This window comes from Carassius carassius, chromosome 11, assembly GCF_963082965.1.
Source record: "Carassius carassius chromosome 11, fCarCar2.1, whole genome shotgun sequence".
NCBI classification, from domain to species: domain Eukaryota; kingdom Metazoa; phylum Chordata; class Actinopteri; order Cypriniformes; family Cyprinidae; genus Carassius; species Carassius carassius.
This window is the reverse complement of record NC_081765.1, coordinates 77,002-89,889: the sequence shown is the minus strand read 5'-3', so window position 1 is coordinate 89,889 and position 12,888 is coordinate 77,002. Positions and strand designations below refer to the sequence as shown.

Below are 12,888 nucleotides of genomic sequence, written 5' to 3'. Positions count from 1 at the left end.
TTCAGAATTTAGCAGTAAGAAATTACTCGTTATCCAGTTTTTTATATCGACTATGCAATCCATTAGTTTTTCAAATTGGTGTGTTTCACCGGGCTGAGAAGAAATATAGAGCTGAGTATCATCAGCATAACAGTGAAAGCTAACACCATGTTTCCTGATGATATCTCCCAAGGGTAACATATAAAGCGTGAAGAGTAGCGGCCCTAGTACTGAGCCTTGAGGTACTCCATACTGCACTTGTGATCAATAGGATACATCTTCATTCACTGCTACGAACTGATGGCGGTTATATAAGTACGATTTAAACCATGCTAATGCACTAAAGGCAAGAGTTCAGTGCCCAGAACAGCCAAGCTATTAACATCGTCAGAATAGACCAGCTCTAGTTTTATTACAGCTAATGAGGGTGTGACGTGGCAATTTGTTGTCTTTCTCTCTTTTGACTGTCATTTTCCATCTATACCTTTTTTCCTTAAAAATTGCATTTGATGAAGTCTCCAATTTACATATATAAGTCTATCCTACTACTTTAGTTTGCTTTTGAGTGGTGTTTGCTTTCAGTCCTGACTGTAATCCTGGTTTATTTATTTGATAAATCACTCAGATATTAAATAGGCAGGACAAACGGCCAATATTTTTTGATTTTTAGATTGATTTTTAGGGGTCCAAGCACCAGGTGAGTTCGTACTGATTTTCTTCTTTTCCTTATTTCTGCCGTAAAAGATTATGGGCGTCCTAGACCATTAATTATAGAGACTCCAGACTTAGTCCCAAACGTGCACATCTACTCAGTCACAGACACACCAACTGAAATTTAAAGTCACTCTCGGTCCCACCCCACTCATAGCATGCAGTAGGTGGGAAGTCGTGGCCTAGTGGTTAGACAGTTTGACTCCTTACCCTAAGGTTTTGGGTTCAAGTCTCGGGCTGGCAGTACCACGACTGAGGTGCCCTTGAACAAGGCACCAAACCCCAACTGCTCCCCGGGCGCCGCAGCATAAATGATGCCCACTGCTGTGTGTGTGTGTGTGTGTGTGTGTGTGTGTTCACTGCTCCGGGTGTGTGTTCACAGTGTGTGTGTTCACTGCTCCGGGTGTGTGTTCACAGTGTGTGTGAGTGTTTGTGTGTGTGTGTTCATTGATCCGGGTGTGTGTGTGTGCACTGTTCGTGTGTGAACTTTGGATGGGTTAAATGCAGACCACAAATTCTGAGTATGGGTCTCCATACTTGGCTGTATGTCACGTCACTTTCAGGAAGAGCAATTTTTTTTTTTATTTACTTTATTTTACTTTTTAATTACCTGTTTATTAACTCACTGTAAATTTTCTAATGGTTTTTAAGTATGTTACAATGTTATATTATAATGTAATTGTTGTTTTACTTTGTCTCGTTTACAAACCAAAATTTTACAATTACAGTCAGTTTGCAACCCGTCCCTTTGCCCCACCTGGTGGTAATTTTAGCGGATATCTTTAACACGCTTCTCAGTAGTCATGTCTCTTCTGTCGAATCGAAATACACTCGCTAGTGCTTCCACCGTCTCTTCTGGGGCTTACAGTGACAGTCACCTTGGTACAAAGTGGCTCAACTGAGTCTTGAACAAAGCTGGAGATGGTCAGCACTGCTGCTTATTTTCTTTTGTTTTCATCAACATTTGAGAAATTAAAAACCTTTTTTTTTTTACTCTGCTTTCTGCGCAAACTCACTTCATATTTAATATGAATGAATGTCCCCTTATCTGTTTAATGAATAGCATTACTGCACTCAATCAATAAATGATCCCAGTCAACAGCGCGACTGAGGGAGACTGAGTTTAGCCTAGCCTAGCTGCCAGTGTGTTTATCTGTGAGCACATTGTTATTTCTCACCTGTATCTTGTTGTGTTTCTTACAGCTTATATCCGCTCTAACCAGATCATGGGCTGGGGAGAGAAGGCCATAGAGATCCGCTCGGTGGGAACAGGCCACTTGGATGGAGTTTTCATGCACAAAAGAGCACAAAGGCTCAAGTTTCTGTGTGAGAGAAATGACAAGGTGTGTTTTTTTTTTTTTTTTTTTGGTGTTTTTGCTGTGAAATCAGCTCTTGGGCCATGCCTGTGATCCCACAAAAACCTGTCCTTAAGCAATGGATAAAGAAAATGTATTTTTGAATGAAATTTGAATGAGATTATTTTTGCTTTAAGAATGATGAAGATGTATTATTTCCATGTTTAACAGTAATAATAGTGTGATGGGAAACATTGAGAATAACATCCAGACTATTTGCAGTAATGAATTGTTACAGTGCTGTCAAATCCAAATCAAAGTTTGTGTGTTCATTATATATGCGACTGTTTATTTATATGTGTATTGTATATAAACACACACATGTATATATATATATATATATATATATATATATATATTATATATAAGAAATATTTACGTGTGAGTGTAATTATTTGATCCCCTGCTGATTTTGTATGTTTGCCCACTGACAAAGGAATTATCAGTCTATAATTAAGGATAATAATAATAAAGGAGCAATCAATCAATCATCATCAAGAAGTTTGGTGAGGATAAGAGAAGTGTTAGTGTGATTATTTGGAAATGGAAGAAATACAAAACAAGCATCAGTCGGCCTCGCTCTGGAGCTCCGTGCAAGATCTTGCCTCATGGGGTGATGCAAATGTCTTCACGGCTAAAACATCCTACTACCACAACAAAACTAACAACTGTTGTGACGCTCGGGCACTCTTCAAAACTTTCTCTTCTCTTCTTAATTTGCCTCTACCTCCTCCTCCATCGACTCTTACAGCGGACGACTTTGCAGTTTTCTTCACAAATAAGACCAGATCCATCAGTGACCAATTCTCCTACTACTTGTCCACTTGATCCGATCCCCACTCACCTCCTTCAAGCGATCTCTTCTTCAGTCATACCTTCGCTTACTCAACTCCTCTCTTCACTCTGGAACATTTCCCTCAGCATTCAAGCAGGCTCGGGTAAGCCCACTGCTCAAGAAACCATCTCTAAATCCAGCGCTGTTTGAAAAACTACAGACCGCTATCCCTTCTTCCATTCAATGCAAAGACACTTGAGCGAGCTGTGTTCAACCAGCTTCCTATGTTCCTTGTACAGAACAACCTCCTGGACAGCAACCAATCTGGCTTCAAAAGTGGCCACTCAACTGAGACTGCTCTGCTCTCGGTTACTGAAGCCCTGCGACTAGCAAGAGCAGCTTCAAAATCGTCCGTACTCATCTTACTGGACCTGTCTGCTGCTTTTGACACCGTTAATCACAAGTCCTACCTCTCCGATAGATCCTTCAGGGTGTCTTGGATGTTTTTAATTAACAACAACTTGCTACTGGGGTTCCTCAAGGCTCAGTACTTGGACCACTTCTCTTCTCCATCTACATGACATCATTAGGATCTGTCATTCAGAAGCATGGCTTTTCTTATCACTGCTACGCTGATGACACCCAACTCTACTTCTCATTCCAGCCAGATGACCTGACGGTAGCTGCTCGCATTTCAGCCTGTCTGAGTGACATCTCTAGCTGGATGAATGACCATCACCTTCAGCTTAACCTTACGAAGACAGAACTCCTGGTGATTCCAGCTAACCCATTGCTTCATCACAACTTCTCTATACAGCTGGGCTCATCAACCATTACTCCTTCGAGGACAGCCAGAAACCTAGGAGTTGTGATGGATCATCAGTTAAGCTTCACAGACCACATTGCTACAACGACCCGGTCCTGCAGGTTTGCCTTATACAACATTAGGAAGATTAGACCCTTCCTGTCAGAGCAAGCAACCCAACTTCTTGTCCAAGCTCTTGTTCTCTCCAGACTGGACTATTGTAATGCTCTCCTGGCTCTTCCTGCATGTACTGTCAAGCCTCTGTAACTGATCCAGAATGCAGCAGTGAGGGTTGTCTTCAATGAGCCAAAAAAAAGCTCACGTTACTCCTCTCCTCATCAGGTTACACTGGCTACCAGTAGCCGCTCGCATCAAATTCAAGGTACTGATGCTTGCCTACAAGATGACCACTGGCACGGCACCGACATACCTAAACTCACTGGTTAAATCGTATGTGACCTCCAGAAGATTGCGCTCTGCAAGTGAACAACGTCTTGTGGTGCCATCCCAAAATCACTCTCACAGACCTTTTCCTGGACTGTGCCCAGCTGGTGGAATGACCTCCCAATCTCAATTCGTACAGCTGAGTCTTTACTCATTTTCAAAAAAACATCTAAAGACTCATCTTTTCACCAGCACTTAACCAACTAACACTAGCACTTTTCTTTCTTTTCTTGTCTTTCATAAAAAAATAAAACAAAAAGCCTGGCTATGTGTTCTATACTAGACTAACTGAGACTTGTCATGGCACTTGTATACTGTTGTTGTTCTCTTGTTGACCTGATTGCTTCTATTGTTCTCATTTGTAAGTCGCTTTGAATAAAAGCATCTGCTAAATGATTAAATGTAAATGTAAAATGATCATATGAAAGGTGAGGGATCAGCCCTGAACTATAAGGGAGGAGCTTGTTAATGATCTTAAGGCAGTTGGGACCACAGTCACCAAAAAACATTGGTGACACACTAAACCTCAATGGACTGAAATTCTGCAAAGAACATCTAATGATTCAGAGAAGGCTTGGGAGAAAGTGCTGTATGAGACCAAACTTGAGCTCTTTGGCATGAACTTGACTCGCTGTGTTTGGAGGGAGAGAGATGCTGACTAAGAACACCGTTCCTACAGTCAAGCACGGAGCTGAAACATTATGGTTTGGGGCTGTCTTTCTGCTAAGGGCACAGAGCGACTTAACCACATCGAGGGGCAAATGAACGAGGCCGTGTACTGTAAAATATTGGACAAGAACCTTGTTCCCTCAGCCAGAACACTGAAGATGGGTCATTCCAGCAGGACAGTGACCCGAAACATACTGCCAAGGCAACAAAGGAGTGTCTCAAGAAGAAACACATGAAGGCCACGGAGGGGCCAAGCCAGTGTCCAGACCTCAATCCTATAGAAGATCTGTGGAGGGAGATGAAACATTGAACTACAAAGCAACAACCAATAAACCTTAAGGATTTAGAGAGGATCTGTAAAGAGAAGTGGACGAACGTCCCTCCTGAGATGTGTGCAAACCTGCTGACCCCTGTGCTTGCCAATAAGGGTTTCTGCACCAAGCACTAAGTCATGTTTTGCTCGGAGATCAAATACTTATTAAAATGCAAACTAATTTATAACTTTTATGAAATGCAGTTTTCTGGATGTTTTTGTTGTTATCCTGTCTCCAAATGTTTAAATAAACCTACCATTAAAATTATAGACTGGTCATTGCAGCATACAAAATCAGCAAGGGATCAAATTTCTTTTAACCCCTCAGTGTATATATATATATATATATATGTGTGTGTGTGTGTGTGTGTGTACAAGATATATACTTATTTATGTATTTACATAATATAGTTGACTGTGTATATTTATATTTACATATAAACACACACAGTCAACTATATTATGTAAACAAAAACTTTGATTGTATATGCAATTAATTGTTTCAACGTAATTGCATAAAAAAATCGCAAAGGTCCTAAAGCAACTATTTTCTTCCTGGAATATATGATTGCGTCAGTGTTTTGATGTTGGAGTGATGTATGTCCTGAGCGTAACCGAGCATGCTCTGGAGAGCAGCTGACTGATACCTCTGTGATGAGTGATCTGTGAGCAGGTAGCTGTGGTTTTAACACGTCTGTCTTCATGTGTTTCCCGCAGGTTTTCTTTGCATCTGTGCGTTCTGGAGGCGCGAGTCAGGTGTACTTCATGACGCTGGGCCGCACCTCTCTGCTCAGCTGGTAAAGCAGGAGTCTGAGCCACCGATGGAGTTTCTCGACACGATCAGCCGAGGCCAGGCCACACGAACGGCCCGAGTCCGCTGCAGGACTGACAACCGGCAAACACACATAACTGAACCTGCTGCCTGAGGAACGACTCGAGTATCTCCTGTACTATTGCTCGTCTGTGTAAATGTCTTTCTCTAGAGTTTAATACAATCTGACTCCGCTGAGAGGAACGCTGACATCCTGCTGTTGTGCCACACATAGTGTTCTGACAGTGGTGAAACACAAAATGGCTTTGTTTTGTCATGTATTTTTATTTATGGCTTGTATTTATTTCTAGGTTCTTCTTTGTTTTTACCTAACAGAGTAGTTCCAGTAATGTAGAGCTTGAAATGTTTCCTGACAGTGTTCCCAGTGTGCTCTCAGGTAATGGTCATGTGACGTCAGCCGGAAGCGGACCGCTGCGTCAAACACATGGGTTTGGATGAATAAGGCCGTTTAGGCTCTCTGTTGCCTCTCCTCCTCATCTGGTCTGCTCTCATGGCATCTATTCTCTTTCATTTTTTATTGTCTCTAACCCTCTATTTTTCTTCTGTCATGTGTCCGATGAGTTTTAATCATGCTTTTGACATGTCCTGTCCTGAAGCTCTGAAGAGCATCTTTTTTAAGAAACCATGAGTGAAAGCTTGTTCTGGCATTTCATGCAGTGGAGCCAGAAAACTGAAACTGAACTGTCCGCTCAACATCCAGAGCAGAGAGCAACGTTACAGACCTGACATTCAATTCGTTTGGGAAGAGTTTGAATGGTTTTAGAGATGTGTGAATGCAGAGCATCAGAAACATAGGAGTTTCTCTGTTAGGGAAACACTACCTTGAGCCGGATGTGAGACTGTCATGGACTCTGATTACTATGATCTGAAACTGAACTGTGTGTATTCATGAAAGGCAGGACTGAGAGATGAAGCGGCTAAACCAAATGAAAGAGATGAGCGCTCACGCACAGCGCTGCTTCTGTCCTGTCTTCTCTTCTCTTCCTGCTTTTAAAGTTTCCACACACACTACCCCCCCCCCCACACACACACACACACCCTCTCTCTCTTCAGCTGATTGGAGTGAATCTGTTGTGGTTACTGGAGTTATTTTCTCCGTTTAGTTCATCTCTCCTCACACACTACAGATTTATATCTTCTATAAGTTCTATATTTATGTTACTTGTGTTAAATAGTATTAGATCATAAGATTTTAACTAAGCTGTTGAACTTTCAGTAAGATTTGTCATAAGAACAATGTGATTGGTGCCAATGGCAAAACTTGTACGTGTTTAGAAACAGCCACGAAATGAAAACTGCTTTGGCGCCTTCTTTAAGTTTTATCTGTGAAGTGAATTCTGGGTCGGTCACACAGTTAAACACAGTTTCAGGTGTTGCCCTGATACAGTGAGTCAGCTGGAACAAAGAAGAACGGTTTAAACAAGCAAAGTTTTGCCAGTCTTATGTTCATTGTTGTGTTTCATTTGAAGATTTGTTTATTTTTTATTTCAGCCATCATTGTCGTTGATTGATTAATAATCCAGCTGGTGTTGTGACTCTCTGGAGCTGGTTGTGTTTTCAGTCGTGGCACTGTACCGTACGTCCTCACTCTATATGACAGGAATTCATGTATGTTCCTGATGTTTTTCTTTGGAAATAAATTGGGTTTACTTTAAGGAGGGATGCCTGTGTTATTTGTGCTGTTTGTAGAGGGCTGGTGTAAATGAAGTTTCTTCTGTGTTTGGGAAGGTTTCTAGAGAAATTGTCCTAAAAAGTCCCCTTTATTTATATAGCACTTTAAACAAAATACACTGCGTCAAAGCAACTGAACAACATTCATTAGGAAAACAGTGTGTCAATAATGCAAAATGACAGTTAAAGGCAGTTCATCAATGAATTTAGTGATGTCATCTCTGATCAGTTAAATAGTGTCAGTGCATTTATTTGCAATCAAGTCAACGATATCGCTGTAGATGAAGTGTCCCCAACTAAGCAAGCCAGAGGCGACAGCGGCAAGAAACCGAAACTCCATCGGTGACAGAATGGAGAAAAAAACCTTGGGAGAAACCAGGCTCAGTTGGGGGGCCAGTTCTCCTCTGACCAGACGAAACCAGTAGTTCAATTCCAGGCTGCAGCAAAGTCAGATTGTGCAGAAGAATCATCTGTTTCCTGTGGTCTTGTCCTGGTGCTCCTCTGAGACAAGGTCTTTACAGGGGATCTGTATCTGGGGCTCTAGTTGTCCTGGTCTCCGCTGTCTTTCAGGGATGTAGAGGTCCTTTCTAGGTGCTGATCCAGCATCTGGTCTGGATACGTACTGGATCCGGGTGACTGCAGTGACCCTCTGATCTGGATACAGACTGGATCTGGTGGCTACGGTGACCTCGGAATAAGAGAGAAACAGACAAATATTAGCGTAGATGCCATTCTTCTAATGATGTAGCAAGTACATAGGGTGTTATGGGAAGTGTTTCCGGTTCCGGTTTACCTAATTAATGCAGCCTAAAAATCCTTTAACGGATTTGGATAATAAAAGCATATTAGTATGTTATGTGTATGCCAGGTTAAAGAGATGGGTCTTTAATCTAGATTTAAACTGCAAGAGTGTGTCTGTCTCCCGAACAATGTTAGGTAGGTTATTCCAGAGTTTAGGCGCCAAATAGGAAAAGGATCTGCCGCCCGCAGTTGATTTTGATATTCTAGGTATTATCAGAGTTTTGAGAACGTAGCGGACGTAGAGGATTATAATGTAAAAGGAGCTCATTCAAATACTGAGGTGCTAAACCATTCAGGGCTTTATAAGTAATAAGCAATATTTTAAAATCTATACGATGTTTGATAGGGAGCCAGTGCAGTGTTGACAGGACTGGGCTAATATGGTCATACTTCCTGGTTCTAGTAAGAACTCTTGCTGCTGCATTTTGGACTAGCTGTAGTTTGTTTACTAAGCGTGCAGAACAACCACCCAATAAAGCATTACAATAATCTATCCTAGAGGTCATAAATGCATGGATTAACATTTCTGCATTTGACATTGAGAGCATAGGCCGTAATTTAGATATATTTTTGAGATGGAAAAATGCAGTTTTACAAATGCTAGATACGTGGCTTTCTAAGGAAAAATTGCGATCAAATAGCACACCTAGGTTCCTAACTGATGACGAAGAATTGACAGAGCAGCCATCAAGTCTTAGACAGTGTTCTAGGTTATTACAAGCAGAGTTTTTAGGTCCTATAATTATAACACCTCTGTTTTTCCAGAATTTAGCAGTAAGAAATTACTCGTCATCCAGTTTTTTATATCGACTATGCAATCCATTAGTTTTTCAAATTGGTGTGTTTCACCGGGCTGCGAAGAAATATAGAGCTGAGTATCATCAGCATAACAGTGAAAGCTAACACCATGTTTCCTGATGATATCTCCCAAGGGTAACATATAAAGCGTGAAGAGTAGCGGCCCTAGTACTGAGCCTTGAGGTACTCCATACTGCACTTGTGATCGATATGATACCTCTTCATTCACTGCCATAAATTGATGCCGGTCATATAAGTACGATTTAAACCATGCTAATGCACTTCCATTAATGCCAACAAAGTGTTCAAGTCTATGCAAAAGAATGTTGTGGTCAATTGTGTCAAACGCAGCACTAAGATCCAATAGCACTAATATAGAGAGACAACCACGATCAGATGATAAGAGCAGGTCATTTGTAACTCCAAGAAGAGCAGTCTCAGTACTATGATACGGTTTAAAGCAGCGTGGAAAGAGGGGAGGAGTCCTGAGGCCAGTGTAAAAACACCGCCTGCGCGTCGTCATGAAAGCATTTCAATTGCATGTGTTTTAAGCCTTGCCAATGTAAACATTCAAAACAGTTTAAAGCATTCAAACAGAAGACTCGGAAAACTCGACTGAGAGTTCACGCGCTGAATTCGGTTCTGCATGGAGAGCCATGCAAACATCAAACCGTGCTCTTCTTTGCTTCCTCCAGTGCCCGAACAAACTATACACCTCGCTAGTTTAAACATACAAGCACAAAAAGACATGAAATGCTTAATTGAGCACCCGCGTGCAGTGTGCATGCAGACAGACGCGTCTACAGCCCTTGAACACCCAATTGAGTTTTGTCTCTTCTAGCTCTTGAACCGACAAATACATAAAAAATTGTCACATCGAAAGTATCCTCGAAAAAATGGTTGGTTATGTCTTAAGTGAAAGTAAACAGTTGTGAAAGAAATGGAATGTGTATCATGTTGGATGTATTATCTCTTAAAGTGAGCATGCCTGATTTACTAGTGGCTGTCAGTGTTCTTAATGTTAATCCAAGAAATGAAATGGGAGAAACCACTCACTGCTCTTTACTAAATTACTTTGTAGTTTTAACAAGAATTAATTTATATTTAATTTATACAGTGAAGACTATAACAACAAACTTGAAAAAAACTTAAACCTTGTTTAATTTGAATATTTGTTTATTTGTGCTATTTACACAATTTCAAACAGGGCCCACTGGTTAAACCTGCACTGGAGCCCCACAAACCCCAGCTAGGTTCCTGAACACTGATCGGTCTGCTTCAAGTCCAACACACAGCTGCTGCTGCTGCTGGCACCTTATGACACTAGATTTACATTTCAAATTGGGCATCCTGTCATCGAGGACAGTAGCTCATTGGGAAAAAATGATGGTGTAATCACCAATAAAACATTGTTCCATGTTTTTTTTTATATTGTTATTGCAAGTATTCTAGAAATATCGTGATATAATTTTGAGGCTATATCGCCCACCCCTAGTGCCAACACTTCAATGTTACCATCAACACTTGAATGGGTAAGTTTCATTTTAAAAAGCTGAGAAAATCACATTTTTGTAAGACTATGTCTGGATCAGATTCAGATCGATGATCAAAACAGATTCCATCAAGATGGTTGATGATGGTGTTATTTCAAATATTCACTTGAGTAAGGATCGCTCTGTGTTTGAGCCAGACATTCAGCACTCTTTCAGAAGATGATTTGTGTGTAGATCACACACACACAGGTTTATTTGTGTCTAGGAGCCGTAAATAATATAAAGACTCTCATGTAGTTTTTCAGTTCATTAAATGTCAAAGAGTGACTGTTAAGAATACCTTAGCTCTTTATCTTTCGATGCCGTCTGACTATTCTCAGTCCTATTCTAAGTCTCAAGCCAAGAAATATCTTCTTCTTGTTCTTCTTTCGGCTTTTCCCTTCAGGGGTCGCCACAGCGAATCATCTCTATCCAATTATCCCTATCTTCTGCATCCTCCACACTTGCACCCACTAGCTTCAAATCCTCATTAATTCCATCTATATACCTCCTCTTTGGTCTTCCTCTTTGCCTCCTGTCTGGCAGCTCCATGTCCAACATTCTCCTACCAATATACTCACTCTTCAAGAAATATACATGTTAGAAAATAGAAGTTCTGGACATGTTAGGCACACACTTGGCCAGGGATACCTTTTCTTACTGTACTACACAATTCCGTCAGTCTAAACTCAATAACTTCAGACCCCCTCCACTATTTCACCATCTGACCTGAGGAGACAAAACTATCTGTGCATGTGCTTATAAAAGAGCAAAGATATCCAGAGGAGAGAGGGAACACAGAAGGGAGGAGGGAGCGAGACACAAGCAAAGGAGTGAGGAGGCAGACGCACAGAAACTTCTGGCAGAGAGCATGATATAATCTAACAGTGACAGAGTGGCAGAATTAAGGAGCAAACAATGTTCTGCACAGTGACAATGAACTCTGACTAATATGACAACATGATTATTTAGTGGTTGAAACTAACCACAGAGATGAGGCAAGAAGACAGTGACCTCTCATTTGGAAGAAGTCCCAGCACATGCAATCTCATCTCTGTCTTAATAAGAGAGTGAGATAAACTGGCTTGAGTGGCCAAAAATATAATATATGTGAGGTTACAACATCAGAAAATAAGTACCAGTGACTAATGCCATGTGTGTTTATGAATAATCTTTAATAGGCAGTGCTGCTGTTAAAAGTGACTGAGCATGACTGATTTTTGTAGCTACTACTTAAAGGGGTCATTGGATGCTACATGCACTTTTACAAGTTGTTTGAACGGAAATGTGTGTTGGCAGTGTGTGTACACAAACGCTCTATATAATGATAAAAGTCCACCCAGTGTTTTATTTTTATTTTTTATCTGCTCTGCCCCTTTCTCAAATCAAGCTGATCTCAGATGCCTGTGTGACATCACAAACACAGGCCCCTCCCATGATAGTTTGATTGACAGTGGCGTTTCAGCACAGACTGGGCTGTTGTCTTACCTTAGCTCCGCCCCCTGAGTGACTCATCAGTCCTAAATTGTTTCAATGCTGGAGCTGATGTAGACAAGAATGACTCCTAAGTGATTGAGGTGTTCTGTTGTTGGATGTAATAATGAATATAGCAGTCATTAACTCCCGACATCGAAGCCGCTGAAGGCGCAGAGGATTATATTTGTTTCTGAAGGGAATGTGATCTACATAAATGTGTTTATGTTCGCACAAATCATTAGTGATCCAGTTTCACCAACAGAAGAAGTGAGTATAAGGTCTTTGCAAATTGCCTTTCATAATAATGTGCTAATTACCAAGTTTCACATGTGGCTAAAGTAAACAGTCCCTCAGAGAGCAGCATGGAAGAGAGGGGCGGAGTCAGCAGAGCACATTAACATTTAAAGGAACAAGCTACAAAATTGCTTGTTTTTGACAAGGTAAAAATTGTGTTTTTACACTACCATTGAGAAATTTGAACCAAACTATGTTACAGAATTGGAACTACCACGATAGATAGATAGATAGATAGATAGATAGATAGATAGATAGATAGATAGATAGATAGATAGATAGATAGATAGATAGATAGATAGATAGATATAGATTTTTATAATGTTTGACCTATATAAGGAAACTTTTGTTACAAAACTTAAAGTTACAAATGTCAAAATTAATATATATATATATATATATCATAAAGGTTTGTAGGGGAACTACCAATGTG

The 12,888-nt window shown here is 40.7% G+C and overlaps 1 protein-coding gene across 4 annotated transcripts in view; it reads left to right on the top strand.

The window, feature by feature from the left end:
- map4k4 (mitogen-activated protein kinase kinase kinase kinase 4) overlaps nucleotides 1-7,538 on the top strand; it is an 85,364-nt gene extending 77,826 nt beyond the window's left edge. For all 4 annotated transcript variants that reach the window (XM_059561350.1, XM_059561352.1, XM_059561353.1 and 1 more), the window contains 2 exons: nucleotides 1,894-2,033; nucleotides 5,769-7,538. In XM_059561350.1, coding sequence (XP_059417333.1) covers nucleotides 1,894-2,033; nucleotides 5,769-5,852 — 224 coding nt within the window. In that variant the 3' untranslated portion in view covers nucleotides 5,853-7,538. The remainder of the gene's footprint in view (nucleotides 1-1,893; nucleotides 2,034-5,768) is intronic.
- The last annotated feature ends 5,350 nt before the right edge of the window (nucleotides 7,539-12,888 follow it).